The following is a 23,578-nucleotide window of genomic DNA, read 5'->3' on the forward strand; positions in this document are numbered from 1 at the left end:
ACCGGAATTGCCGCAAAAAGTCGGCTACAGGCAAATGCGATCACCTGCCAAAAATATATAGAAATAAAAAATATATATATACATACAATATTATATATTTCATATCATAGAGATAAGTGTTTAGACCCAGTGGTCGTTTACTAGTGTACCCACCTGTTATGTGATGAATTTTGCTGTATTAAATCTATACAATTAGAATATCGTGTGTGTAACGTCCAACGAACGTTATCCAGCCGAGCGCATCGTTCAGAGCCGTACTGTAGGCTGCCAGTAGCGTTCTCCAGCAGCGAATTTAATCATAGCGGCGATAAATAAGCCTTCTTCTTACGTTTGTTTGCGGTGCCAGAGATTGGTGTCCGGTCAGAGTGTCGAACTAGTCGAATCCGTTTCGCCATCGTGAACGCAATCTGCCGTCATGGAAAAACTTGCTTTTAATTCATCGTCGCGATGAACGTTATCTCTCTCTTCGATTGACGATATTAAATATCCCCTTTTTCAAGGATTGAACGGACGGCAAGATCACGCGGATTATGCGAGCGGCGACGGTTATAATAAAGATTTCGTGTAGGTGTAACAATGTTTTAGCGTATTACAAGATTGACCGCCGCGATTCGCCGAGGAATCCGCTCGAGTCGTAATAATTGTAATAAATTGACGAGCGATTCGGACACACGTGCGTCCTAGTCATTCGATAGATCGCCCATGGACGAGAATAGGGATCCCGATCTAGCGATTAAGCACGTAGTCGCGTTGACCACATGTTGTAAATAGCATTCCCACTTTTACGTATTAGATTTTAGTTGCGCGCGTGAATTAAGGAGAGACGTTGGACGTAGTCGTTTTTTTAGATAACGATTTATTACAACCGTTGTATTATACGTGCTATTTGTACACCGGAGTGCCTATGCGAAACATTTATCCACATCTTTTTTTACGAATTGTAAAAGTTTTGTCTATCGAAAGAATAATACACGAAGCGATACATGTACACGTTCAGACACGTTTGAATTAACTTTTTGTCCTCTCCCGTCCAACTTTTCAATTCCTGTAATTCTTCCTCATCTCTGTTGCGCGATGAGAAATTATAAAAGTTGTATTAAATAATTTAATTCCACGCCTATATCGAATTGCAACACGCGCGCGTTCGTATAAAGCTTTCCGTTCAATACACTCTCTCGCTTTGCCTTTTAATTTATTGAACTCATTATCGCGTCGATGAACCATGCGATCATTAGCTACGCTTGGTAGTAGGATAAACAGCGACTAACTGTGTTTAACAAATAGATTGGACTTCAGTAATTAGGCCAACGAAAGCGAAAGTGACTAACTCGATAAGACAAGTTAACTCAATGTCGCTTGCAATTGATGAATATTTACGTGGATTTAGAATAGAAACGAAAGAATTTTTGTATTTGATCAAATGTTATAAATTAAATATTATAAAGTAATTTTTATCAATAACGCAACATAGGCTTGTTTATTCATCTGTGTTTTAGCCCTGAACATAATTTATTATGAAAAATATATATAATAAAATAAAATATATACGTATATATATAATATAATAAATAAAGATTGCCATGTAATGCATATAAAATTGCGATAAAAATTTTCTTAAAGGAAATTTCAAATCTGTCGAGTTATACGGGGTGTTTTTGACTACTGTCTAAATAAGCAATACGATAATGATATGAAGAGTCTTCTTTCTTTTTAACTGCAACATAAGGTGTATTTTCTAAGTCAATGACGGCCATGGGCGCATATCTTTCGGTAATGAGATCCGCGACGACAAGACGAGACTAAATGAGATAACGTGATACACACGAGCGTCTGTACGCACTTACATCACGACGCACATTCCCGGAATTTCGTTCAGCACGCGATTCCTACTCCCGCCTCACAGCCACACATGAACCTTTACGATTCCAAGCGGCGCTTCGTGGGACCGACCGCACGACGGGACCGCAGAAGAGGCGCAGCGGAAGAAGCGAGGTAGAGTCGGTGTGGGAATCTATTCCAGCGGAGTTGGAACATTGTCGAGACGTCGGATCGCGGAGATCTCACAGAAGGTTCGAACCATGCGGCCGTACCTCATCGTCATCGTCCTGATCTTCCTCGCGAGCACGACACTCGCGAGATACCATGTAAGTTTTTCATTTCCCTCGCGTTCACCACCCCACTTTTTGTCACGCATTCAACAATCGAGATGCAAGATCCGCAGTGCGTTTGAAAAATCGAATCAAGTTTATGAATCGACGCGCTTTTGTGTATCTGTAAATAACAATACACGCCAACAATGAATGAATTTTACAAAAAATTGCACTACATAGAATAAAAATTGTTAGCGTCAATAATCGACAGTAATATTCTTTATGTTCTTGATTTTACAATAAATAAGTGAAACACGACCGATTAATAATCTGGGGGCTTACATAAGCTCCATGTGAGCTTTAATTATTCTCATCAATGGACTCATCAGCGAGCTCATCAGTTTGTTAATTTACATTTTATTAGCGTGTCGCTCTTTTAACGCGCAAGATTTTGTGGACGATTAACAGGCACACTTCCGGAGAAAGTACTCAAGTTTTTGTCTGACAGTAAAAAACTGACCGGGTCGTCGTAAATTTGTAGAAGGTGATGTTTAGATTTCCGCGTGTGCGTGAGTCGCTTATTCATCAATTCGGAGTAATAGATAGCCGCTTATCTCTCGCCTTCTTGCGATTTAGGACACTTCGCGTCGCCGTGGTTCACGCGGCGTTATGAAATTCAGCAAATCGCCGACGTGTATCATCTATCCGCGACGATAAATGTGGAAACGCGATCTCCCGAGTATCCCTCTACTTGCCGGTTCATTCATACGTTCCGCGATATGTCCAAAAACAAGCCGAGTCGTGTACAAACTGCAATTTCAAAATGACCACAATTAAATTACAACTGTATTCGCGTAAGAAAACGCGCTTTTACATGAATATTCGCAATGAATTCGATCAGGCTTTGATTAACTTTCCAGTAAGCAATGCCAGCGGATTGACAACAATTCGATCAGAAATTGCTAACAAATTGACATTGAATGTGTCTGCATTAAACTCGCATTTCACTGATAGAGTCCGCATTGACATCGTTTAATTTTCAGCTGGTTTTCCTTTCGCTCGTTTTCTGCCGCCAATTTGCTGTCAAAATATACCTGTATAGGTCTCCGATGAAATCTGCTCCCAATAAGCGTCAAATGTAGCAAGTACGTCAGAGTCTGCTTCTTGATTTCTGCCGTCAACTTTCGTAGACAAACTTTGCTGTACTCTGTATACTATTTAATGCTGGATCCCCTGCATTAAATCTGTGATCTTCCTGCCGATAAAATCTGAAGCAGACAACATAAACACTTTGCAGAATACGTTGTCGACACAGACTCGGTTTGTGGTCGGCGATTAACTCCGACCGGCAAAATAGCTCACGCGGTTAAATTTTGGACCATATAAATTCGTAAGAAAGTTCTGTATAATAACATTATATAAGCTATAAGTGTAACTAGCCTGCGACTAGAGAAGACAATTGCTCGAAGAAAGATTTAGGAGGTTAAAGCTCACAAGATAAGAACGGATGATTACGGATCGCCTCGGCTCGTTCTCGATCGCGACACTTTTTTCACCCCCTTTCGTCAGTGCCGTTTTCCACACGGTACCACTTGTGCTTGTGACAGCCTCGAGATCAATCAAAATGCCGAGGTACAATTAAAGGCAACGATCGTGATAGCCTTCCCGCCTTCCCGCGGCAAGCGAATCAGCGTCGTTCTTTTCCAAGACGAGAGATTCACGAGATTGATACTAGTCGATACTCGATTGAGAGGAGAATCGAACTGAAGCGAGTTGCAAATTTGAATTTTATACGCCAAGTCGGAGAACCTGCCGCGCACTAATTTTAAATGACTTATCTTTAATTTTATTTACCCCGACTTCGAATTAGATTAATTAGAAGATCCTAGGTCCTAGAGAATGCAAAATCGAACTCGATTATTTTTCGAGGATCTCGGGGAAGCAAATTCTAATTTTCACCTAATCATTTATCGGATTGTCCTGGAAAGAGAAGTAAAATGTAAAATCAGATACAGATTTCGAGATGTTATAAAATAAGATCAATATACAATAATAGTATACATTATTTATAATTTGTATCAACGATTAATATACATATATACATATATTATTCTAACAATATTTTATTATTATTGTTCATACCATTATATATTAATTATTTCTAAATGGTATATAAACTGTAAATAATTATATAATACATATTCTTATTTTTATTATATAATTTCCAATATTATAACGTCACTTCAATATTATTATTTGTAGGAAAAGACGCGTTTCGATCGATCTGTTCACGAGTATGAGATGAGAGATGTAGAAAATAATCACGAAGAGAAACAATGGTCTTTCACTGACGACGTAACGGTAAGCGATTGTGTTGTCTTAATATTGAAATACGCCGATTTTAAACTGATTCTTTCGAAACAGCAATTCGTTGCGTACAAGAGCAGAAAGGAGAACGATTGCTATCTTGAAAATATAAAACAGGGTGAGAATGTATCACGTAAGAAGCGGCAATCCAAGATACTCTATGCGTCGACAGCCCTCACGAAACTGGAGGTAATATAATAAGTTACATGGCACGTTGAAATTATTATAAATCACAATATAATAGTTGTCTATATATATACATTTCTTTTAACAAATCTTTATATATGCATATTTAAAAACATCAGAATTATGTTTTCTGCTATTTCCTACTAATAATTGTAAATTTATTGTCAAGTAAATTGTCAAGAACAATATGTAGCTTTAAATTAAGTGTATCATCTGAATTTATAGTTCCCTTGACAAGTATTCTATGTAATCATATTGTCATAAACGCTTAAGAACTATACAATAAAAATAAGATATTACTCAAATAATTACGTGTAAAAATACAACAATAAAGTATGTTGTATCAGAAGAAAAATATATTAACATCTGAATTTAATATTCTGAATAGGCGTGGCGACTTGCTGGGGGTCGAATCGCTGATTTCTGCAACGGACGCAATATCCTTTTGTTACAAGCAACGAGACCTGTGCCGGGGCGTACTCTCGATCCTTTCTTCAATGAAATCCCTGTAGATGAAAATGATATTTCGTCAAAACGCGTAGCTGACATCGTTCTAACACCGCTAAGAGCCCGAACGAAACGACAGATTCAACTTGAGCAACGAGAAAAATCAAACAAAAATGTCGATCGAATTCGACAACGTCGACAAACGAATCAGTTTCGAGGGAAGTTTCGTGGACAGACGCAATCTCAATATCTGAATCTCGGTAACGATGAAAAAAAAGAGGGCAAGGCCGAAGCCGAAGCTACTCAGCAATCTTCGCGCGCAGTAGTTAGTAAGTATTTGACATTTGATTATTTTGTGTGCTACTGTATTAGATAATTTTTTTTAAGATAAAAAAAAAATAAAAACTAAAAAAATGTGGTTAAAAAAATTACAAATAAAATTAATAAATATAATTATTGCAACATACTTAAATTTCTATGATTCGAGATTGGAGTTGTGAGATATCATGGCTGAATGTATAAATAAGACTTTTGTTAAAGAAAAATTTTTATGATAATTATCTTTCTTTAGTTATTTGTATAAGTATTAATACTTCTTTTCAGGTGGTAGTCGCGGTATGGGTCAAGCGCAAAGTATGTCATCAGGTGGCACGGGTTGCGAAGATTGTCCTGGATATCCTGGATATGTTGGATATCCTGAAGGGAAACCGGATAAGGTACAAGTTCCACCGATAGGTACCGGAATACCTGGTATTACACAACCTGGAACAGGAATCATTCCTGGAGTTACAACTTACCCTGGCGGGCAAATTACATATCCAACTGGAGTGGTACCTGGGGAAGTTAGCACCTACCCTGGAATTCTCCCTGGAAGACCAGGGACTTATCCTGGAGGTGTTCCTCCTGGAACTGTGGTACCAGGAGTTGACGGAACGTATCCTGGAGGTGTCCGTCCTGGACCTGTGGCACCAGGAGCTAACGGAAGGTATCCTGGAGGTGTTCGTCCTGGAGTTGTGACACCAGGAGCTGATGGAACGTATCCTGGAGGTGTCCATTCTGAAATTATGACACCAGGAGTTGACGGAATGTATCCTGGAGGTGTCCGTCCTGGAACTGTGGCACCAGGAGCTAACGGAAGGTATCCTGGAGGTGTTCGTCCTGGAGTTGTGACACCAGGAGCTGATGGAACGTATCCTGGAGGTGTCCGTCCTGGAATTGTGACACCAGGAGCTGATGGAATGTATCCTGGAGGTGTTCGTCCTGGAACTGTGACACTAGGAGCTGATGGGACATATCCTGGAGGTGTTCGGCCTGGAACTGTAACACCAGAAGTTGATGGATCGTATCCTGGAGATATCCGTCCTGGAACTGTAACATCAAGAGCTGACGGGACGTATCCTGGAGGTATCCGTCCTGGAACCGTGATACCAGGAACTGATGGAACGTATCCTGGAGGTATCCGTCCTGGAACTGTGACACCAGGAGTTGACGGGAGATATCCTGGAGGTGTCCATCCTGGAACTGTGATACCAGGAGCTGACGGGACGTATCCTGGTGGTATTCAACCTGGTACTGTGATACCAAGGGCTGACGGGACATATCCTGGTGGTATTCAACCTGGTACTGTGATACCAGGAGGTGATAGAACATATCCACCTGGAACTATAATCACAGGAGATCGTGGACCATATCCCATCCAGCTTGGAGGAGTCTTACCTGGTGGTGTTGGGACGTACCCAGGTATGCAACCTGGAGTCCAACCGGGACAAGGTATCTATCCTCCTGGTGGCATCGTAACTACTTCGGTAGCAACAGGTTCCACTACTGTCACTGGTGTTGGAACTTACCCAGTTGGTACCGCACCTGGAACAGGCTTACCAAGTGGGACATATCCGGGAGTTCCTGGTACGGAAACTTATCCCGGAACTGGAGTCTATCCTGGTGGTGTTCGACCTGGTATTCCAGGAACGAGTGTCGGAACATATCCTGGCAGTGTTGTCCCAGGAGGAACAACAACTCAAGGAGTTCATCCTGGTGGTGGACAGCAGACTGTTATATCCTATCCCCAAGGTATTCCATCAGGCACTTTACCTAGTGGAGGTCAAGTTCCTGGTACGACTGCAGATTCAACATCTGGCACTGGTACACAAGTAATAACTTATCCAGGTGGCCAACCAACAAATGGTCAAGTGGTTTACCCAGGTTCTAGTGGTACTATTCAACCTGGCAAAATTCCTGATACAACAGGCATTGTAACAGGTACTCAAGTTACGTATCCAAGCGTTACATACCCTGGAACTATTCCAGGTACATATCCTGGTGGTGCACAACAAATTATTCCTCCCGGAGGTACCTTATATCCTGGTCAAGTAATCTACCCAGGTGGCCAAGTGCCAACTTATCCAGGTGGACAATATCCAGGCACGGGTATCGGAATTCCAGGAACAGGAGGTGTTCAGTATCCACCAGGCACAACAGGAGGGACTGGTGTCACTGGGCAGTATCCTGGTCAGCTTCCAGGCGGAATCAGTGGTCAAGGAGGAGATGGTCGTCAATATCCAGGAAATGGTTATCCGGGAATGGTTGGAACTGCAGGTCCTGGTGAAGCTTCGCAATACATACAAACTGGCGGACCAGCTAGACCGGCGGGTGTGGCGGATGACGGTGCCGAGTCACAGGCGTCGAGTTCCGTACAACAGCAGGTGAACTCAGGCACTCAAGCAAGCGCCTCGGCTCAGGGTAAATACGGATCGGGCACAGCTCAGTCGCAAGTCACAGGAACCTACAGCGGTTCCGGCACCTTCTCGGCCCAGGCTGGCACCAGCGACGCCAACAAGAGTGCTCAAGCCGAGGTCAGTGGCGGTAAAGAAGGAGCTACCAGCAATGCGCAAGGCGTCGCCGGTTACGGAAAGAGTCAGACGCAGGTTCAATTGGATTCCGACTCCGGAGCTACCTCGACAGGTGCTCAGAGCACCGGCTGGAACCATGGTACCAATTCGCAAGTGCAAGCAAGCTCCAAGGGCGGAATGGCGGATGCTCAGGCCAATGGTGAAGGCAATACTTTCAGCCAAGCGCAGATCGGGTTCCAGCCGTACTTGAAGGACGACGATGAAAAGGTGGAGAAACATGCGAGGCCATTTCGCGGTAGCGGAACGGCGTCGGCTCAGAGTGGCACTCATCGAGGTCAGTCCCAGTCGCAGCTGCAAGGTTCCTTCCAATATGGGATCACGTACAACGGCGCAGCGCAAGCCGGTTCCGGATCCGGTGCTGCATCTTCGCGAAAGCCTTTCAACTTCACCGACACCGAACTCTTCAAGCCCTTCAAACAGTCTCCTCCTTTGAAGCGACCGACGAATGTTGACAACGCAGCACAATCGAGTCCGTCGACAAGTTCGAATTACGACAACAAACCGGACGAAAACAAGCAGAATCGCGAGCAAGGTTTGCAAAGCAGTTCAACCTCGAGGCAGACCGTCGTCCTGGCTTCCAAGAACAATCTGGACGACGCTGCCGACAAGAAGGTGCTAGCTACCGAGAAACCGCGAACGGACGACACGACGTACGACGAATACGACGACGACTACGCGGATGAGGACGATTATCCTACGACAGCGGGTTCAAGGTTGACAATCAAAGAGAAGTTCTCGGGAACTTTTCCGGGTCCGAGCCCGAATCATCAGAAACTCGATAAGACCTTTCAGCAGCAAAGTCGCAGTCAGTCGCAGACGATGCAGGTCGCTAAGGGGAATCAATACAACGTTCACGTTAGCCAAGACTCAAACGTCCCGCGAACGGGTGATACTCTGCAACCGGGACAATCCGTGTCAGGATACACCATCCCGCCTGGTTTCCGTGGCCGAGTGATGTCGACCTCCGGCACAGAGACCGTTGCTCAAGGCGACGGCAAGTCCCAGTCGCAGACCGTATCTTTGGTACCAAAGGACTTCAACAATACCAGGTCACCGCCCACGGAGACTAGATCGCTTCAGACAAATTACGAGCGTTACGTCGGTCGACATACGTCGAAGAGCCAAGGATCTCCCGTTAATCAAAACACGTCTTCCGATAAGCACACGAGACCTACCCCGGCGATAGCGGCGAAGCCGAGTTATTACACCGTAACCAACAGTTTCGCTGGCAAGATGAACGGTAACAATGAACCGAGAAAGTACGAGCATCGATATTACACAAAGAGTTCCACCTGTGGATATTTCACGTTCTCCTGCAACGTCGTGTACGGTTCCAACGGTAGGACAAAAATCTGCAAGCCGAAAGTGCCGACGTATCCCGATGGCAGGCCTATGAGGTGTTGAATCATCAAAATATATATTGGATGCAACGACAATTATTTCTCTAAAGCATCCTGCATTTTTCACTTCGTTGTATAGTACAGTGGAATTTACGTGACTCGCTTAGGTCGTAGATTAGGTCGTATTTGACTAATTGCTTTCGTGCGCGTCGACATTGTAACTCACTCTATCATGAATTCGAGTAGTACATTCCCTCTTCAGCAGCTCTCAACAAGTAAAATAAATGTAGAAGTAAAACAAATACAATAGAAAACATTCGTTCCTATGGATTAGTAAATAAAGACTATAATCTTTCGGGGAATCCACAGGATTGAAAGTTGGACGGCATAAATATTACGTGTACAATACTACAATTTCTTTATTGAGGTACTTCCAAATTGACTGTATAGCATGGTGAACATGTTACATCTCGCTGCTATTTATTAAATTTTATCAATAAAATATACATTTTAATTAAAAAAAAAAAAATCTTTTTTCGTCTTCTTCTCATTGGTTAAGAAATATAATTCACGATAATTTTCTCAATTTGACATAAGTGATTGTATTGTATAAAAGTTTAGATTTTATCTACAACTCGGCATATCTGCGACATGCACCCGCGGATATACATGCAAATAGAGTATTGCTTCAATTTATACTACATAGATTTTCGGTATTGACATAAAATGTTCAGTTATAAATATCAGGTATCGTATCTTGTACATACTGTATCTCGCTACTCGATTTCGGCAGTCTTTTGCGAGACGAAAAATACATGACGAAACAAAATGTTTCATTACACATATATTTCGCGAACATGTATATATGTATGTTTATATATATATACAATATCTTTACATTAATTTAAAAAAAAAAAGAAACTTACAAAAGAAAATAATGCGGAATGTAAACTGTATACAAAATGCACATTGAGATGACAAATGAAAAGAGGAAAGATACTTAGTTCATAATTTACAAAAGTAGAAAAATGAATATGAGCAACAATGAAATGATTATTTACAGAAAACAATGATAAAAATAAGCATGATCTCTCTGTCACGACTGAGTAACTATTGAACAGCAAATACTGCAGGTGATCCATCATTCATATTGTTCAATAGATAATTAAAATTGTACGTTATCGATTATGACACATAAATAATATGACGCAATATATATTTACATGTATGTTTCTAGAAGTATTGACGTGTTCATTGTTAAACATAGTAGGCGCGTAGCTCATGATAGTTATTCGATACGTACAATTGATTCAGCGCAGAGTCAAAGATTAACAAGAGAAAAGGAAAAAAAAACTGTTGTCAAGTACTTGTTCCGTGCTTTAGGCCCACTACGAGATCACCTATCCATTTGCATCTTCGCTATCTGACTTAAACACTTCATCGCTATCGGCACAAGCGAATACTAGGCTTTTTACCGATCGTAGACTGTGATTTCGTCCAATTATTGTTTTATCGATTCGAAAGCGACGGCTATATTAGTAACGTACCTTCAGTGTATTCACTGGAATTGTTGGCTTGAAATTTTTGCTTGCCAGTCCCGTCTACTTCAGCATCCGTTGAAATTTCGTGCGTCTCGTTGTTACTGTAATAAAGTATATTTTTGAAGTTCTAATGTAGAAGCTCGTGAATATGAGCTATACATACCGACTGATTATCCTGCTTTTACCTATTTCTAAAATGTTCCAGTTGTACGTTTGCAGATTCCAATTGCTCCATAAGATTCTCGTTGGTTCGTTGCAGTTTTCGTGCGCTGTTCGTAGCAGCGTCAACTTCATCCTGAGCAGCGGCCAACTCTTTCTTCAACTCCTCGACTCTCGCTCTCACTCGCTTCACCTCCGCCTCGTATTGCTCGGACCGTCTCATCGCGTGCGATAACTCCGTTGTTTTCTCTGCCAAGGATTGTTTCAGTGCCGCCTGATATTGCTTCACTTCAAGTAATACCTACGAATATCGCACGGGAGAGATAAAGTAATAACAATCATTTTAAGAAGCATTATTAATTTGATAAGATTATTATTGAACGGACCATGTTGCGAACTAGAATTTCATGCTGCAATTGTCTCGTATCTGTGTCGGCCGTAGATACCGGCCGTGGTCGTCGCGATTCTATTCTCTCTTGCAGCTCGTGTAATTTTAAGCGGAGCAATTTGTTCTCTCGTTCCAAAGAAATCTTCTCAGTTTCTAGTCTCTCCCTTTTACTCCACTCTGCTGCATTTTCAGTTTGAAGTTTCTCCAGCTAAAATTTTGAAATTTAAAAATGTAAAAACACATCTACACATGATATAATATATAAATGTAAATAAAAGTAAACAATTAACTTAACTTTTTCAATTATTTTTAAACAAATAAATGTGACTGCAAGTATTTATATAATGTAAATGACTTACTTCTGTCCTCAATTCCGTCAAACGACGGTCCATGCTCTCTCCGTTATTTGTATTGTCTATTAAATCTGCTATATGTTCGTCACTAAGTTCGAGTTGAAAACGTTCTTTTAGCTCCGATAGTTCTCTCATCGCATCGGCTCTACTCTCAGATAATTCCTCACATTGCTCCCTTAATTGTTTAACTTCGGCTTTCAATTTTTCCACAGTCCGGTGCAGAGAATTGTTTTCCCTTACAGAACAAAAGTAAAATAAATTTATGTGCGATGTAATCAATTTGTTTTGTGGATTGACATTCATGCAGGACTTACTCTCTTTCCACAGAAATAGTTTTCGTTGCCTCCTCCAACTTTATTTGCAACGTTGACATTTTTTGAGTTACACACTCCTCATTATACATATCTAACGGTGATTGTTTCTCTAGTCCATCCTTTTTGGTATTACTATCCGCGACTAGTTTTGTGACGTTTTTATCTAGCGAGTTACTGGGACTTTCCTTATACAATTCTACCGCGTGCTTCGGCACAGCACCTTGCAAGACGTACTCCTCGATATCCCTTTCTGGCAGAATATTGTGAACTCCCGAAGCGATATTCGATGCTTCATGCGAATTTTTACAAGATAGCATATCCCTTTGTGCACCTAACGCTTCGCTGGCTTCGACGTTATTATAAAACTCTAGCTGCTCGTCCAACCCGAAGGTAGCTCTCAATTGCGGATCTGATTCCAGAATGGTAAAGATCTGTTGGTCGAACTGTCCGGCGTGTTTCAAGAGTATCACGTGTATCTTTTCCATCTCCTTCTTCAGCTGTTCGTTCTGCAGTTCCAATTCTTGAGATTCGTGCTTGAAAGTATTGGTATCTTTGACAGCGATCTCCAATTTCGCCCTCAGAGCCTTTGCCTCGTCTCTAGCCGCATTTCTCTCGTTCCTAACTTTGCTCCATTTCTCACGCCAATTAGCAGTACAGTCGGACCACCATCGCATCGTCTTCTCCATCTGCGCCGCTCGCGCCCTTGCCTCCTCGAGCTCCCGCTGTCGTAAGGCCTGTTTGATGAGAAAACATATGTAGCAACTAATCGACAAAGTAACTGGTAAAAAAAAACAATACTATGGCCAGCCAAAGGCATCAGAAAATGCCATTTACAATCAATATATATATAAGGCAAAATTAAGATTAAATATTTAAAAAATCTGAATATTGTAAAGTATTAAATAATGTTCCAATTAGCCCATAGAGGAAAATAAATAGTAAATAATGGCAGTAGGTAGGTAACTTCGCTTTATTCACTAAAAAAAGGTTTACTCATGTGCAAAGTGACCACCCTGAGAAATAAAGTGCTCGTATGATATTATACATTTGCTGCTACTTTTCGCAGACTTGAATACGTGACATAATAATACGATACGCTTATGACATAATCATGACATAAACAAAAGTAAACATGATGTTATGAATAAGAATAGGACGCGACTAAAGCTACATAACGTTCAGGCATTTATAACTGATTTGGTCTGCAGCGTCTGCAGAATGTCTACCTCTTTGGACTCCCACTCGCTGTCCGCGTAACGCGACGAGGACGGCACCTCATGCTCCCGCATGTATCGTCGCGAGGAGGTCCCGCTTGTCGTCGACTGTGCCATGACGCAAGTAACCTAAAACTTTGTTTTCGCTGACCGTCCCCTCGGGCGAACTCTTCCCAAACGTAGCTCCTTGCCTCCGCGGTACCTCCAGGCACCGATTTAATGCCGGTCAAGCATTGTTCCTCTCTCGATCGCGCCGTTTAAATGACAGACTCGATTGGACTCGATTGAACAACCAGAGAGAAACCTGAGAGTCTTGGTCCTTTGGTCCTTGGTCCTTGGTCCATCCCATCCGGATCCGGATCATTCTGTTCCAGCGCCCCAGCGGCCCAGCCACAGCTCGGTAACAACGGTACACACATGGTTCGTGTCCGTGCTATGGTTCGTGATGGTTCGTGTCCGAACTTATACTCGTATATACGTGACGTAAAATATAGATTTGCAGTACTGACCTACTGCATGACTTGTATCTCGCCCGAGTCTGGAGTTGGCAAATCGACGATGCGCTATACGTTACATTTGCGTTTATATTTATAAATAAATATGTATATATATATATATATATACATATATATATATATATATATATATATATATATATATATATATATTACATATATATATATAACTTATATTTTGAAATAAAAATATTTATAAAAATTTACCTTGTATATAACTGGCTTTTCTATTTCTCTCTGAAACTTGTTCGCGATACGAATTTTGTTCCCTCGCTTCAGTTGTCTCAAACGATCGCCTCCGTGCGAGCACTGCGAGCCTGCGACCTGCGTGGTTCGCGCTCTTGGCGAGCTCTGCTGATTGGCCAGCATTTTTTGAATATTATTACTTGTTAATATTTTATATAGTTTTTCGTGTAATATATTTAATGTAACTCTTACGAAGTGTATATATATTAATACATTTTATTTTGAGTTATATATTAACACATAATATTAATTATTTTAACTTAAAAAATGTGTAATGAAAACATTTAATTTTAGTAAAGATTATTTTGTATGAAACTATGTATACGTTCAAAAAACGTATATGAAACTAATATTATGTGCTACCTGGGGCGGCAACATCTACTTAAATTCTGTACAATCTCAACCACCTTTCGTTACCTATACATATATATGCAAAATCCATACAGAAGTAACGAGAAATTATCGGCAACCAATGAGATTGTCGTTGCGCCATATGACGCACAAATGACAAACCGTTCCCAAATTATAATTTTAATTATTTATATAATTATCCGAGGTAGGAACAATGATTGGGGCAATGCAGGGAAAATGGAAAATTTCTTTATCCAGTTCAAGAAGAAAAACGACACTTCAACTAAATGCTCCAATCAGGGGGGGATCTAATCTATTATATCCCTAATTATGTACTTTTCACAAGTAATGATCCCAAGAGCACTTTACCGATAAACACTGGAGATAAATGGAAAACAATGATACTTTTTGGGATCCATTTTACTTGCATAGGTTGAACGCTCATACTCGAATAAGTGTTAAAAACGAAAGATTTAAGGATTACAAATATACACCACCATTTGAAATGTTTCCTGGTATAGATAGAGTTTTCGAAAATTTTATCCTAAAATTTCGAACGACGTTGGAATTCTTGAACGGTTTAGACGACGCACGCTCAGAATTCCGAGCAAACGCTCAAATCAATACAATAAAGCGTAAAAGAATGGAAGAATCGAGGCGTAAAAAGCAATTTATCTATACCATATGGGCGAAGAGGCCGCGCTTTTCAATCTTTGGTGAATGCTCATTATTCTATTACTTGATTTGATGAAATGATATATGTTTCATTAACTTAACATTCGCAATATTTTATTTATTACTATAATTTTATTGAAAGTTTAAATTTGATTTAATTTGATTGTTCTAAATGTAATATTTAATTCGAAACACCTATATGTAACCCCTAACAATTTGTCTTATGCGACAAATATGTACGTCACTGTATTATTGACAAACAGCTTATTTTCTTGTTAATTATATAACGCTGATATTTGTCGTGTCTTTGTACACGAATTGATCATGTAAGTTACTGAATATTTCATAAGAATCATATTTCTCCAGATGGTACACAACCGAAGAAAAAGATCGGCTGCACCCGAATTCATCCGTATACACCCTCGATGACCCGTATATACTTCTCCGGGTAATCCAAATCCACACAGAAGTAACGAAGAATTTTACGAGGGAACGACAAAAACCAATAAGATTGTCAATGCGCCAAATGACAGATCGTCCCCAAAAGCGAGCTACTGGGACAGTTTTTGGTCCTACGTTTACGATTTCATCAAGAATATGTTTATCTTTAAAAAATATTGTTTGGGGAGATGTCTTGATGGATTTACCCTGAGCCATGTAAATTACAACAATCACACTACAGTAACAATAACCACGCAGATAGCACAGAGAAATGAAAAAGAATTCTCTTTAAAAACCCGATTTTTAAAATGTATTCTTTTCCCATGTATCATTTCTGTTCTAAAATAATTCTTAAGAGTTCAAAAGGAGTTCTTTCCTACGTCACCAGTTCTGAGTTCTTCTTCAGATACAAAAAAAATCACTTTTCTACTCCATAAGAATTCGTAATGTATTCGAAATTATATATGTTTAGACAGTATTCTAATAGAGCTCTATCTAAGCACTATTTTGAATGCATTGCGATTTCTCATAGAATAGAAAAGAAAATTTATCTCTTAGATAAGTAAATTAATAATAATACAAGACACATATCACCATTAAGCTTAATCTTAAAGTATAACGTTGTTCAGTCTGTTACAATAAAGTCTTCACAAGCGAAAGAGGAGGATCAATAAACCAGCATATGCTACCCCGACAAGGAAAGTCATAGATAAGAAGAACCCGTAGGGCACTTTGTTTCATACGTCAAGAGGCAACTCGGTTTTAACATTTTTCTTAAATGTAACTTTTTTTTATTTATCGGGGAAATAAATTTATTTTTTATCCAAAAATTATAATTTTTTTAATTTTATATTATTTAAAGGCAAAATATATTTGATTAAAAAATACTAAAACTTAAATCCCTGATCCCAATCTGAGGACGCGTTTTCATTGGTAGCAAGCGTAATGACGTCATATCTTATATGCGAGTAGACAGGTTCAATGAGACAATGAATTAACATTATTGCTTTTATGAAGCGAACGAGCCACTTGGAGTGCTAAGAAAATTACTAAAACTCAAGAATATTTGTAAAGAATTCAAAAATGGAAGGCTTTTTAAGTAGCAAAGTCGAAACAATCTTTAAGCACAGTTAGAGGTGTCACGATTAGAGTATCACAATTCTTCTATAGTCATAATGCGAAAAAGCGTGATGTTTTCTCAACATTATTTTCGATTTTATTTTTTTTACCTAAAAAATTCAATACATTTAAAACTTGCACATCAAATTCGACTTATTGCTACGGATATTATTACAGACATCTTAATTTATCGTCGCTTTCTACCGCCAACTTTCTTGTGCAAATTCCGCTCTTTCTTTCCCGCCTTTGGCTTTTTAGCGGTTTTACTTTTGTTGTTCTTTAGCGCGCCTTTCCTCTTTTTACTGCCGCTTGCCGCAGACTGCTTTATCCTGCAACACACGTAAAAAAATATCGCGTTATTATCATGTTGCATATAATGCGTCTGCATTAAATCTGCGCAAGTAAAAATTTACTCTGCGATTCCCGTCGAGCAGTCGTCGCGCAGAATCTTCGTACTGCTTTTCAAAACGCTGTCTATCAGGCCTTTATTTTGACGTTTCTCTTCGACAGAATTTAACGGAGGTGCTTTCCTCTTCCTCTTCATTCCTGACATCTCCTTGGCAATTCCCTTTGCATCCTTTTCTTTCGGCAACCTATAGAAATCGTATAGTTTTGTTTAAGAAGCAAACATTTTATGGCAGACAAGTCGCAATATCTAAAGAGCTTACCTAGACTGGAATTTTCCAACAGATGCTGTCGACGTACGCGCTACAGTTAGAGCTTCAGAAAGCTGTTGAGAATTCGAAAAGTGTTCTCTGGTAGGTAAACCAACCCTTGGTAATTTGACGTTTTTCGACTTGGCTATATTGCGAAGCCTCTGCAATTCGTTTTTGGACTGCCTTTCCTGCTTAGCCGCTTTGGTTTTGGAAAACGGATCTTCGGTCGAGTCTTTGGCCTCTACCAACCATTCCTTCTGCTCCTCAGCCTTCGCTCGTTTATAACCGTGCGTTGGAATCCATTTCTAAAAAATATTTTAGAAGAGGATCAAGTAAACTGAAAGATTATTCATTATAAGCCTCTTCATTCAATTTAATTTAATTGAACAAAACAGAACGGTTCTTAAAACAAATCTTGCCTTCAATTCCTCGTCCCATTTCAATTTAGATTTACCCTTCTTCTTAGTTTGTATTCCCTTCTCCTTGGCAAATTGCTGCCACTTTGTCAAAGGCTTGGGCTTCGGAATTACGCGCGAACGTGGCAATATATACTCAGGCTTGGGCAATGTAGCCACTATCGCCTCGTCCACCCGTTCCACTGGCAGTTGCCAGATCTCATTGATCAGCAACTGTACGTTGTCTCTGGTCAGATTTCTTAAATATGTCTCTGACTTCGATCTGTAAATACAACAAGGATTGTAAGAATTTTTTAGACAAATTCGGGAAGGTTTTCTTACAGAGTTATTAAACACATGTACAAGGTGGTTACTTGAGAGTCTTCGCGTTCAGAGGGTTATAGTCGGACGCGAGTAGGGTCCCCAGATCGATGTCGAGCTCCACATCCTTGTGCACCTTCGTGGATTTACTTAGATCTGCCTTTCCTTGGTTGTCTTCCAAAATCGATTTCACAACATCCATGGCGAGGTTCGCGGCGTTCGCGCGAATTTGAGGTTATGAGATGTGCTCCGCAAGTCCGCACATATGTATATACGGAAACGTGGCGGAGAAACTGGAAACTGCACTCTTTACTCTTTTCTATTGGACGCGGAACGGTGTCACGTGTTCGCGACAGTCGCCGCTGACGCCGCCTCGTTTCCGTCGCGTTCTGTCTTCTGTCATTTCCGTCGTGCTTTGTGTGTCGCTCGGCGATTACGACTGGTGCTGGTGCGATGTGCGATTAGTGCGGATTAGTGCATTAGTGCAGTTCAGTCTGTTCGGTGCAATTTAGTGGTGTGAATGGTGTGATACAGCTTGATACGGCCTCTGATAAGGTACGCGCGACGTTTCGTTCGAGGAGATCGGAGTGTCGCGTTATCGATCAACGCGGGAGGAAGCTCTCTCGGCGCGACTCTCATCGAGGAATTCAACGCGAGGATCTCGCCGTGTGTCATGATGGGAGAAGTGTCCGTTGCTACGCTAGCTTCGTGACTCATCGCCCGAACGATCGACCCACTTGTCGTCCTGTGTTGACAAGTGCGCGTCGGGAGACGCCGATCTCTCATCTCGTCCTCGACGCCGCTAACGATCGCGCGAGGAAATCGTACGAGGTCATTGATACCCAATAAAAGAACAAAGTACTGGACGTGTCAAGAAAGCCGAAAAACAAATACCCGGGTGACGCGGCACGTTAAATACCCTCATAAAGAAAGAGAGCACCACGTCGCCTCAGCTTCGTCGCGGAGAAACGGCGAGGAGCGATTGTTACGTTTGCATCGATAATTGGTTAGTTCTGTCTAACGTTATATTTACGTGGAATCGTCAGGGAGAGATTTGCGACCCTAATTTTGACGCGTTAGACACAAATGTACTGATTGCAAAAATATTTACTCCTACTCGTGCAATTGAATTTGTATAATCTTAATAATCTAGCTAACATAACGTCAGCTGACGGCTCAAAGATGGATGCCGGATTCTCGTCCTACCACAACGGTGGTCCCGCGCGGGAACAGGACTTCGGCAGGTTGTCCCAAACGATTGGCACCTCGATACTGAAGATATCACAAAATGGTAGGTTTTTCGATCATCGGAACTGGTTTGGGAAATAAGGGATACTTATTTCGATGATTCGTTCGCAGTGTCTTCCATGCAGAAGATGGTCAACCAGCTGGGCAGTTCCACCGATTCTCAGGAACTCAGGAATCAGCTGTAAGTTATAAGGAATACGCTCATTTGATTAGGCGAGATTTAATTCGCTTCCACTTTTGTAGCTGTTGACTCACCGACGCGATTTAATGCATGATTTAATCGCCGAAATACAACAATGAAGGAAGGAATTAAATCCTGTTAGTGTATACCTAGATGAATGGAGATCGCGAGTTTCATGAAATTGTCGTTTCGCAGGCATCAGATACAGCACTACACGCAGCAGCTGGCGAAGGACACCAGCGTTCATCTTCGAGATTTGGCTATGCTGGCGAATAACTCTGGCTCTACGAGCCCTGGAGAACAGAGGCAGCGGAAGATGCAGAGGGAACGCCTCCAAGACGAATTTACCACCGCTTTGAACGCTTTTCAAGTAAATATTGATGTAAATGCATTTTAATATCTGACACGTTGTCAATAATTACTATTCAATTTAGGCTGTACAAAGGCTAGCTGCCTCCAAAGAGAAAGAAATGGTCAGGAAGGCTAAGGCTAGTGCGGGTATCGCGCCGTTCGGAGAGAAGAAACAGGATACGCTTATCGAGCTGCAAGATAGCAGAACGTATGGGAGCGATCACGCGAAGCAGCAACAGGAGCAGCTGCAGGAACAGATGAATTTGCGAATGTTAGAAGAACAGGAAGCTAGTATAAGGCAATTGGAGGTAAATTCTCTCTTTCGAGATTGACAAAGATTCATGTATACACGAATACAATTTAAACATATAACTACATCATTTATTGTTTTTGCAGAGTAACATTAGCGATATTAATCAGATATTCAAAGATCTTGGAGCTTTGGTCTACGATCAAGGAGAAGTGATTGATTCTATAGAAGCATCGGTCGAAAGAACCGAGGTATCTGTTAGCGAAGGCGCTTCTCAAGTGAGGCAAGCGAGTATGTATCAGACCAAGCTACGCAAGAAGAAATGTATTCTAGTAGTGATCGCGGTAGTCGTATTGGCGATCTTGATTGGTATCATAGTTTGGCAGAGCAAGTAAAAAACAACATATGCATATATTTATAACAGTGTACAGCATGGTACGTAGTGCTATAAGAGACTGCTGTCCGTAAACGATAGCGATTCGCAGGTCATAAAATTCTTAACGACGTTTTTGTTCAATTTTAATTGTTTTAAAACCACGCAAGGGATAGCATTGTCATAGAGATGCAGGAGAGTGGAGAAACACACGAATCTTGCGAATTTAATCCATCTAATCGTGATAATCGTAGGTGCGAGCTCTGCGAGTAAAGTTCTTAACGGCACGTCTAAAAATTGCCGCGGTCCATTTGTACGTTTCAATACTCATAAACTATCAGTGTATAACGATCAACTATATTTAATATACATACGCGTGTATGACAATTTAGATAATTAACGCGATTATGTGTAACAAAGCTAGATATGTATGTGTGCGCGCGTGTGCTGTGTGGAATGCTTATGCATGGTAAAATAAGTAACGGAGTATGCTTGTTGTCTGCAATGGAACTATATGTGCCTGTAAAATATCTTAAAAACTATTCCTAACACAAATTTCGAGGCGAATGTCTGAGAGAGCATTATAGTAATTTAAAAATACATGAAAGGATTTATATAAGTTAATGTATTTAGTTTAGGGATGTTAATTTTTGTTTTAAACAAGATATAATAAACAATATGTATATATAAAAAGACCGGCAAGAGCAAGCTCTGGCTCTAATTATTCTTACCATACAAATCTTAAAATAGGTACGTGCAATGAATAAAAAAATCAACGCTTTTAACGGAGTTTATCTTTTTATATCTCTATACATTAAGAATTTAATATACATCAACAAATAAACTATATAATTTTATATAAATATTTATTTACATAAATTTTCAAATTTTTACCAAAATCACAAAAATTACAAAACCAATATATTTATATACTAGCGTGTATTATCCTAAATACGTTTCTCTGAAGCCAACTTTCTAAATACGTATATTTCAATTTATGTAATATATCAGTAAAAAAATTTTGTAAATTGTATATAAATGTATACACTTCAGGAATCAGTGCTTCGAGTTCGACCTCTTCCAATAAACGAGGAAGTTCTAAAATCCACAATAATGAAACCGCAATATAATCATTGATACTGCACATCCACATTTCTTTCACTTAATACTAATATATGCAATAATGTTTTATTAGGAAAAAAAAAAAAAACAGCGCTGTATAGGAACAACGTAATTAAAAGCGAAAAAAATGATGCAATTATGCGTTACTTGTCGCAATGAGTTTCAAAGATCTTGCTGAAAACCGGCTGTATCTGTTCCAGCATATCCGAGGCCAACATTCCTCTTTGTCTTATCTTGAAGGCCGATGCATTGCATTCTCTGATTAATCTTGATGCAGCGTAACACGCTACCATTGAGGGCGACAAGGCGCATTCGCTGGTTCCCGCAGAGATAGCCCACCACCAGAATACCGCTAATGAACCGGATAAGAGGTCACCCTGTCCACCGCACCTCCTCCCAGAGCCAGCCAATCCACACGACACGGTCTCGGTACCCTTGTGACCGTCCACGATCACGTCCTTCGCTCCCTTGTGCAGAATTATCACGTTCTTTCCAAGAGCCTCCGCCACGTGCTTCACGTCGGAAGTTTTAACTACAGGAGCGGGCGAAACTGACCTGTCCAGTACCGCTTTGACCAAACGACTGAACTCCATCGCGTTAGGCGTCAGGATAACTCCAGGATAGTCCTTCACAATTTCTGGTTTCTGACAGACCAGGAACAAACCATCTGCGTCGATGACCAACGGCTTCCTCGCCTCTCGGCAGATTGTCATCAATTCAACAATTGTTTTGAATATCTTCTCATCTCTGCCAAGCCCAGGTCCTATCAGAATAGCGTGCAGACGATCGAGCCAAGGTTTTATTTGCTGTATCGCATCCTGTTGATCCAGGACCGGATGGACTATCGGCTCTGGACTGAAGGACTTGATAGGAACGCTGGCGTCCCTCGCGCAAAATACGTGAACGAGATCGGCACCAGTTCTCAGTGCACTCATAGCCGCAAAATATGGTGCTCCCGTATACTCGGTACTGCCGCCAAAAATCCCAATTCTGCCGTCTTGACCTTTGTACTTGGTATTAATTAAATTCGGTATCACCTTCCGTATTCCCTTCAACATACGTTCGTCCATAGACGACGATGTAGACATCGTGGACATCGATGCAAATCTAATTTGTCGCCTGCGGAGAAAATTACAAATAACAAATGCCATCCTTGAGACACAAGGAAAAATATCTGTTAAAACACACTAGCGTACATACATCATCCGAAGATTAATAACAAATCTTTTACAAAGAAAAAACAATGTGAAAATTTTACAGATCAAGTTATCTATATTTCTTGAGTCTTGCTCATCTTTACCTGCAATAACTGACAAAATTATTTCCTAGTGTCTCCTCGCGCGATGAAAGATGTCGAACAAGATGCACAGATGTTGCAAAACAAAAATACACTTATTATTCTTGTGTTATCGCCAACGGGTTCACGATATCTTGTGTCAGAACGAATCTGTTTCAGTTGACTGATAATACCATAATTTACAAATAATTTCCCGTTGCGGGAAGGATAGTCGTAAATAATATTGTGACACAAACGTAGCTAGGAACGATCTCGAGTCGACATATCTTTGTCCTGCCAATTAGCATATCGTTGATTTGCGTTATCAAAAAATTGACGAGTCAGAACACAAAAGAGCCGCGCCGACATAACTTCAAAACGCAATACGTTCTACGCACATGATATATTACATTATTATTATACAATATATGACGATAACAATATTCTTTGAAAATAATATATGAAATAACACTGGAAAAGCCGCAATTAACGAACAAAACTACAATTTCTCTCGTCGGATCAGATATTTGCTAAAGTATCGCTGCGATTGATTCTATTCTATAACAAATCAGAAGAAAGATAAGATTTGCATTCGCATGATCGTGGCTTCTTCGCAAGAAAACAAAAATAAATAGACGAAGGGAAGCAGTAACATTTTAACAAAAAGAAGTCCAAGAGTAGACTGATTCGAACTTCCGTCCAGTTCCGGCTTTTCTCTGAAAGGAGGTTAGGACGCCTTAAGCCCGCAGG

General features: G+C 40.6%; 5 protein-coding genes and 1 long non-coding RNA gene across 9 annotated transcripts; 2 read left to right on the plus strand and 4 right to left on the minus strand.

Annotated features, from left to right (window-relative positions):
- Positions 1 to 265: 265 nt before the first annotated feature.
- Positions 266 to 3,798, minus strand: LOC143902688 (uncharacterized). Of its 2 annotated transcripts, none has more exons than XR_013258455.1 (5): positions 3,585 to 3,798; positions 3,185 to 3,358; positions 2,611 to 2,900; positions 1,845 to 2,271; positions 266 to 407 (listed from the first exon to the last, which is right to left on the minus strand). It is a non-coding gene; the product is annotated as an uncharacterized LOC143902688 (long non-coding RNA). The 2 variants fall into 2 exon arrangements; XR_013258456.1 differs by having other exon boundaries at positions 3,531 to 3,798.
- LOC143902681 (uncharacterized) lies at positions 2,018 to 9,529 on the plus strand. The gene is made up of 5 exons (XM_077415793.1): positions 2,018 to 2,144; positions 4,353 to 4,451; positions 4,515 to 4,646; positions 5,032 to 5,419; positions 5,694 to 9,529. Exons 1-5 carry the CDS (start codon positions 2,079 to 2,081, stop codon positions 9,401 to 9,403), a joined length of 4,395 nt encoding a protein of 1,464 aa, XP_077271919.1. The 5' UTR covers positions 2,018 to 2,078; the 3' UTR covers positions 9,404 to 9,529.
- A 204-nt stretch (positions 9,530 to 9,733) lies between these two features.
- Positions 9,734 to 13,679, minus strand: LOC143902682 (coiled-coil domain-containing protein 102A). Of its 2 annotated transcripts, none has more exons than XM_077415794.1 (6): positions 13,321 to 13,679; positions 12,095 to 12,828; positions 11,787 to 12,015; positions 11,426 to 11,635; positions 11,066 to 11,340; positions 9,734 to 10,981 (listed from the first exon to the last, which is right to left on the minus strand). In XM_077415794.1, the coding sequence occupies exons 1-6, from the start codon at positions 13,423 to 13,425 to the stop codon at positions 10,870 to 10,872; spliced, it is 1,665 nt and encodes a 554-aa protein (XP_077271920.1). In that variant the 5' UTR covers positions 13,426 to 13,679; the 3' UTR covers positions 9,734 to 10,869. The 2 variants fall into 2 exon arrangements, with proteins under 2 accessions (XP_077271920.1, XP_077271921.1); XM_077415795.1 differs by having other exon boundaries at positions 11,044 to 11,340.
- A 3,061-nt stretch (positions 13,680 to 16,740) lies between these two features.
- Positions 16,741 to 18,422, minus strand: LOC143902691 (ribosome biogenesis regulatory protein homolog). The gene is made up of 5 exons (XM_077415803.1): positions 18,081 to 18,422; positions 17,731 to 17,989; positions 17,324 to 17,616; positions 17,069 to 17,248; positions 16,741 to 16,984 (listed from the first exon to the last, which is right to left on the minus strand). Exons 1-5 carry the CDS (start codon positions 18,227 to 18,229, stop codon positions 16,843 to 16,845), a joined length of 1,023 nt encoding a protein of 340 aa, XP_077271929.1. The 5' UTR covers positions 18,230 to 18,422; the 3' UTR covers positions 16,741 to 16,842.
- A 48-nt stretch (positions 18,423 to 18,470) lies between these two features.
- On the plus strand, positions 18,471 to 21,299 carry Syx7 (syntaxin 7). 2 transcript variants are annotated; one of them, XM_077415805.1, is made up of 6 exons: positions 18,471 to 19,033; positions 19,181 to 19,318; positions 19,387 to 19,456; positions 19,652 to 19,826; positions 19,891 to 20,115; positions 20,204 to 21,299. In XM_077415805.1, exons 2-6 carry the CDS (start codon positions 19,210 to 19,212, stop codon positions 20,450 to 20,452), a joined length of 828 nt encoding a protein of 275 aa, XP_077271931.1. In that variant the 5' UTR covers positions 18,471 to 19,033; positions 19,181 to 19,209; the 3' UTR covers positions 20,453 to 21,299. The 2 variants fall into 2 exon arrangements, with proteins under 2 accessions (XP_077271931.1, XP_077271932.1); XM_077415806.1 differs by having other exon boundaries at positions 19,196 to 19,318.
- Positions 21,300 to 21,618: 319 nt separating this feature from the next.
- Positions 21,619 to 23,528, minus strand: Naxd (NAD(P)HX dehydratase). Its single transcript, XM_077415804.1, has 2 exons — positions 22,853 to 23,528; positions 21,619 to 22,671 (listed from the first exon to the last, which is right to left on the minus strand). Exon 2 carries the CDS (start codon positions 22,647 to 22,649, stop codon positions 21,696 to 21,698), a length of 954 nt encoding a protein of 317 aa, XP_077271930.1. The 5' UTR covers positions 22,650 to 22,671; positions 22,853 to 23,528; the 3' UTR covers positions 21,619 to 21,695.
- Positions 23,529 to 23,578: the final 50 nt, after the last annotated feature.

Source organism: Temnothorax americanus, unplaced genomic scaffold (assembly GCF_048541705.1).
Source record: "Temnothorax americanus isolate GAGA-0224 unplaced genomic scaffold, ASM4854170v1 Scaffold4, whole genome shotgun sequence".
Lineage (NCBI taxonomy): Eukaryota > Metazoa > Arthropoda > Insecta > Hymenoptera > Formicidae > Temnothorax > Temnothorax americanus.

Excerpts from the sequence above, each read along its gene's own strand:
- LOC143902691 (XM_077415803.1), bottom strand. The coding sequence starts at position 18,229 with ATGGATGTTGTGAAATCGATTTTGGAAGACAACCAAGGAAAGGCAGAT. Across the intron at positions 17,990-18,080 it reads CTGAACGCGAAGACTCTCAA|ATCGAAGTCAGAGACATATT; the intron begins GTAACCACCTTG and ends TTGTATTTACAG. Across the intron at positions 17,249-17,323 it reads GTTGGAAAATTCCAGTCTAG|GTTGCCGAAAGAAAAGGATG; the intron begins GTAAGCTCTTTA and ends CGATTTCTATAG.
- LOC143902681 (XM_077415793.1), top strand. The coding sequence starts at position 2,079 with ATGCGGCCGTACCTCATCGTCATCGTCCTGATCTTCCTCGCGAGCACG. Across the intron at positions 4,452-4,514 it reads CTTTCACTGACGACGTAACG|CAATTCGTTGCGTACAAGAG; the intron begins GTAAGCGATTGT and ends CTTTCGAAACAG. Across the intron at positions 5,420-5,693 it reads ATCTTCGCGCGCAGTAGTTA|GTGGTAGTCGCGGTATGGGT; the intron begins GTAAGTATTTGA and ends ACTTCTTTTCAG.
- Syx7 (XM_077415805.1), top strand. The coding sequence starts at position 19,210 with ATGGATGCCGGATTCTCGTCCTACCACAACGGTGGTCCCGCGCGGGAA. Across the intron at positions 19,319-19,386 it reads ACTGAAGATATCACAAAATG|TGTCTTCCATGCAGAAGATG; the intron begins GTAGGTTTTTCG and ends ATTCGTTCGCAG. Across the intron at positions 19,827-19,890 it reads CCGCTTTGAACGCTTTTCAA|GCTGTACAAAGGCTAGCTGC; the intron begins GTAAATATTGAT and ends TATTCAATTTAG.
- LOC143902682 (XM_077415794.1), bottom strand. The coding sequence starts at position 13,425 with ATGGCACAGTCGACGACAAGCGGGACCTCCTCGCGACGATACATGCGG. Across the intron at positions 12,016-12,094 it reads ACTATTTCTGTGGAAAGAGA|GGAAAACAATTCTCTGCACC; the intron begins GTAAGTCCTGCA and ends TTGTTCTGTAAG. Across the intron at positions 11,636-11,786 it reads TGACGGAATTGAGGACAGAA|CTGGAGAAACTTCAAACTGA; the intron begins GTAAGTCATTTA and ends TCAAAATTTTAG.
- Naxd (XM_077415804.1), bottom strand. The coding sequence starts at position 22,649 with ATGTCCACGATGTCTACATCGTCGTCTATGGACGAACGTATGTTGAAG.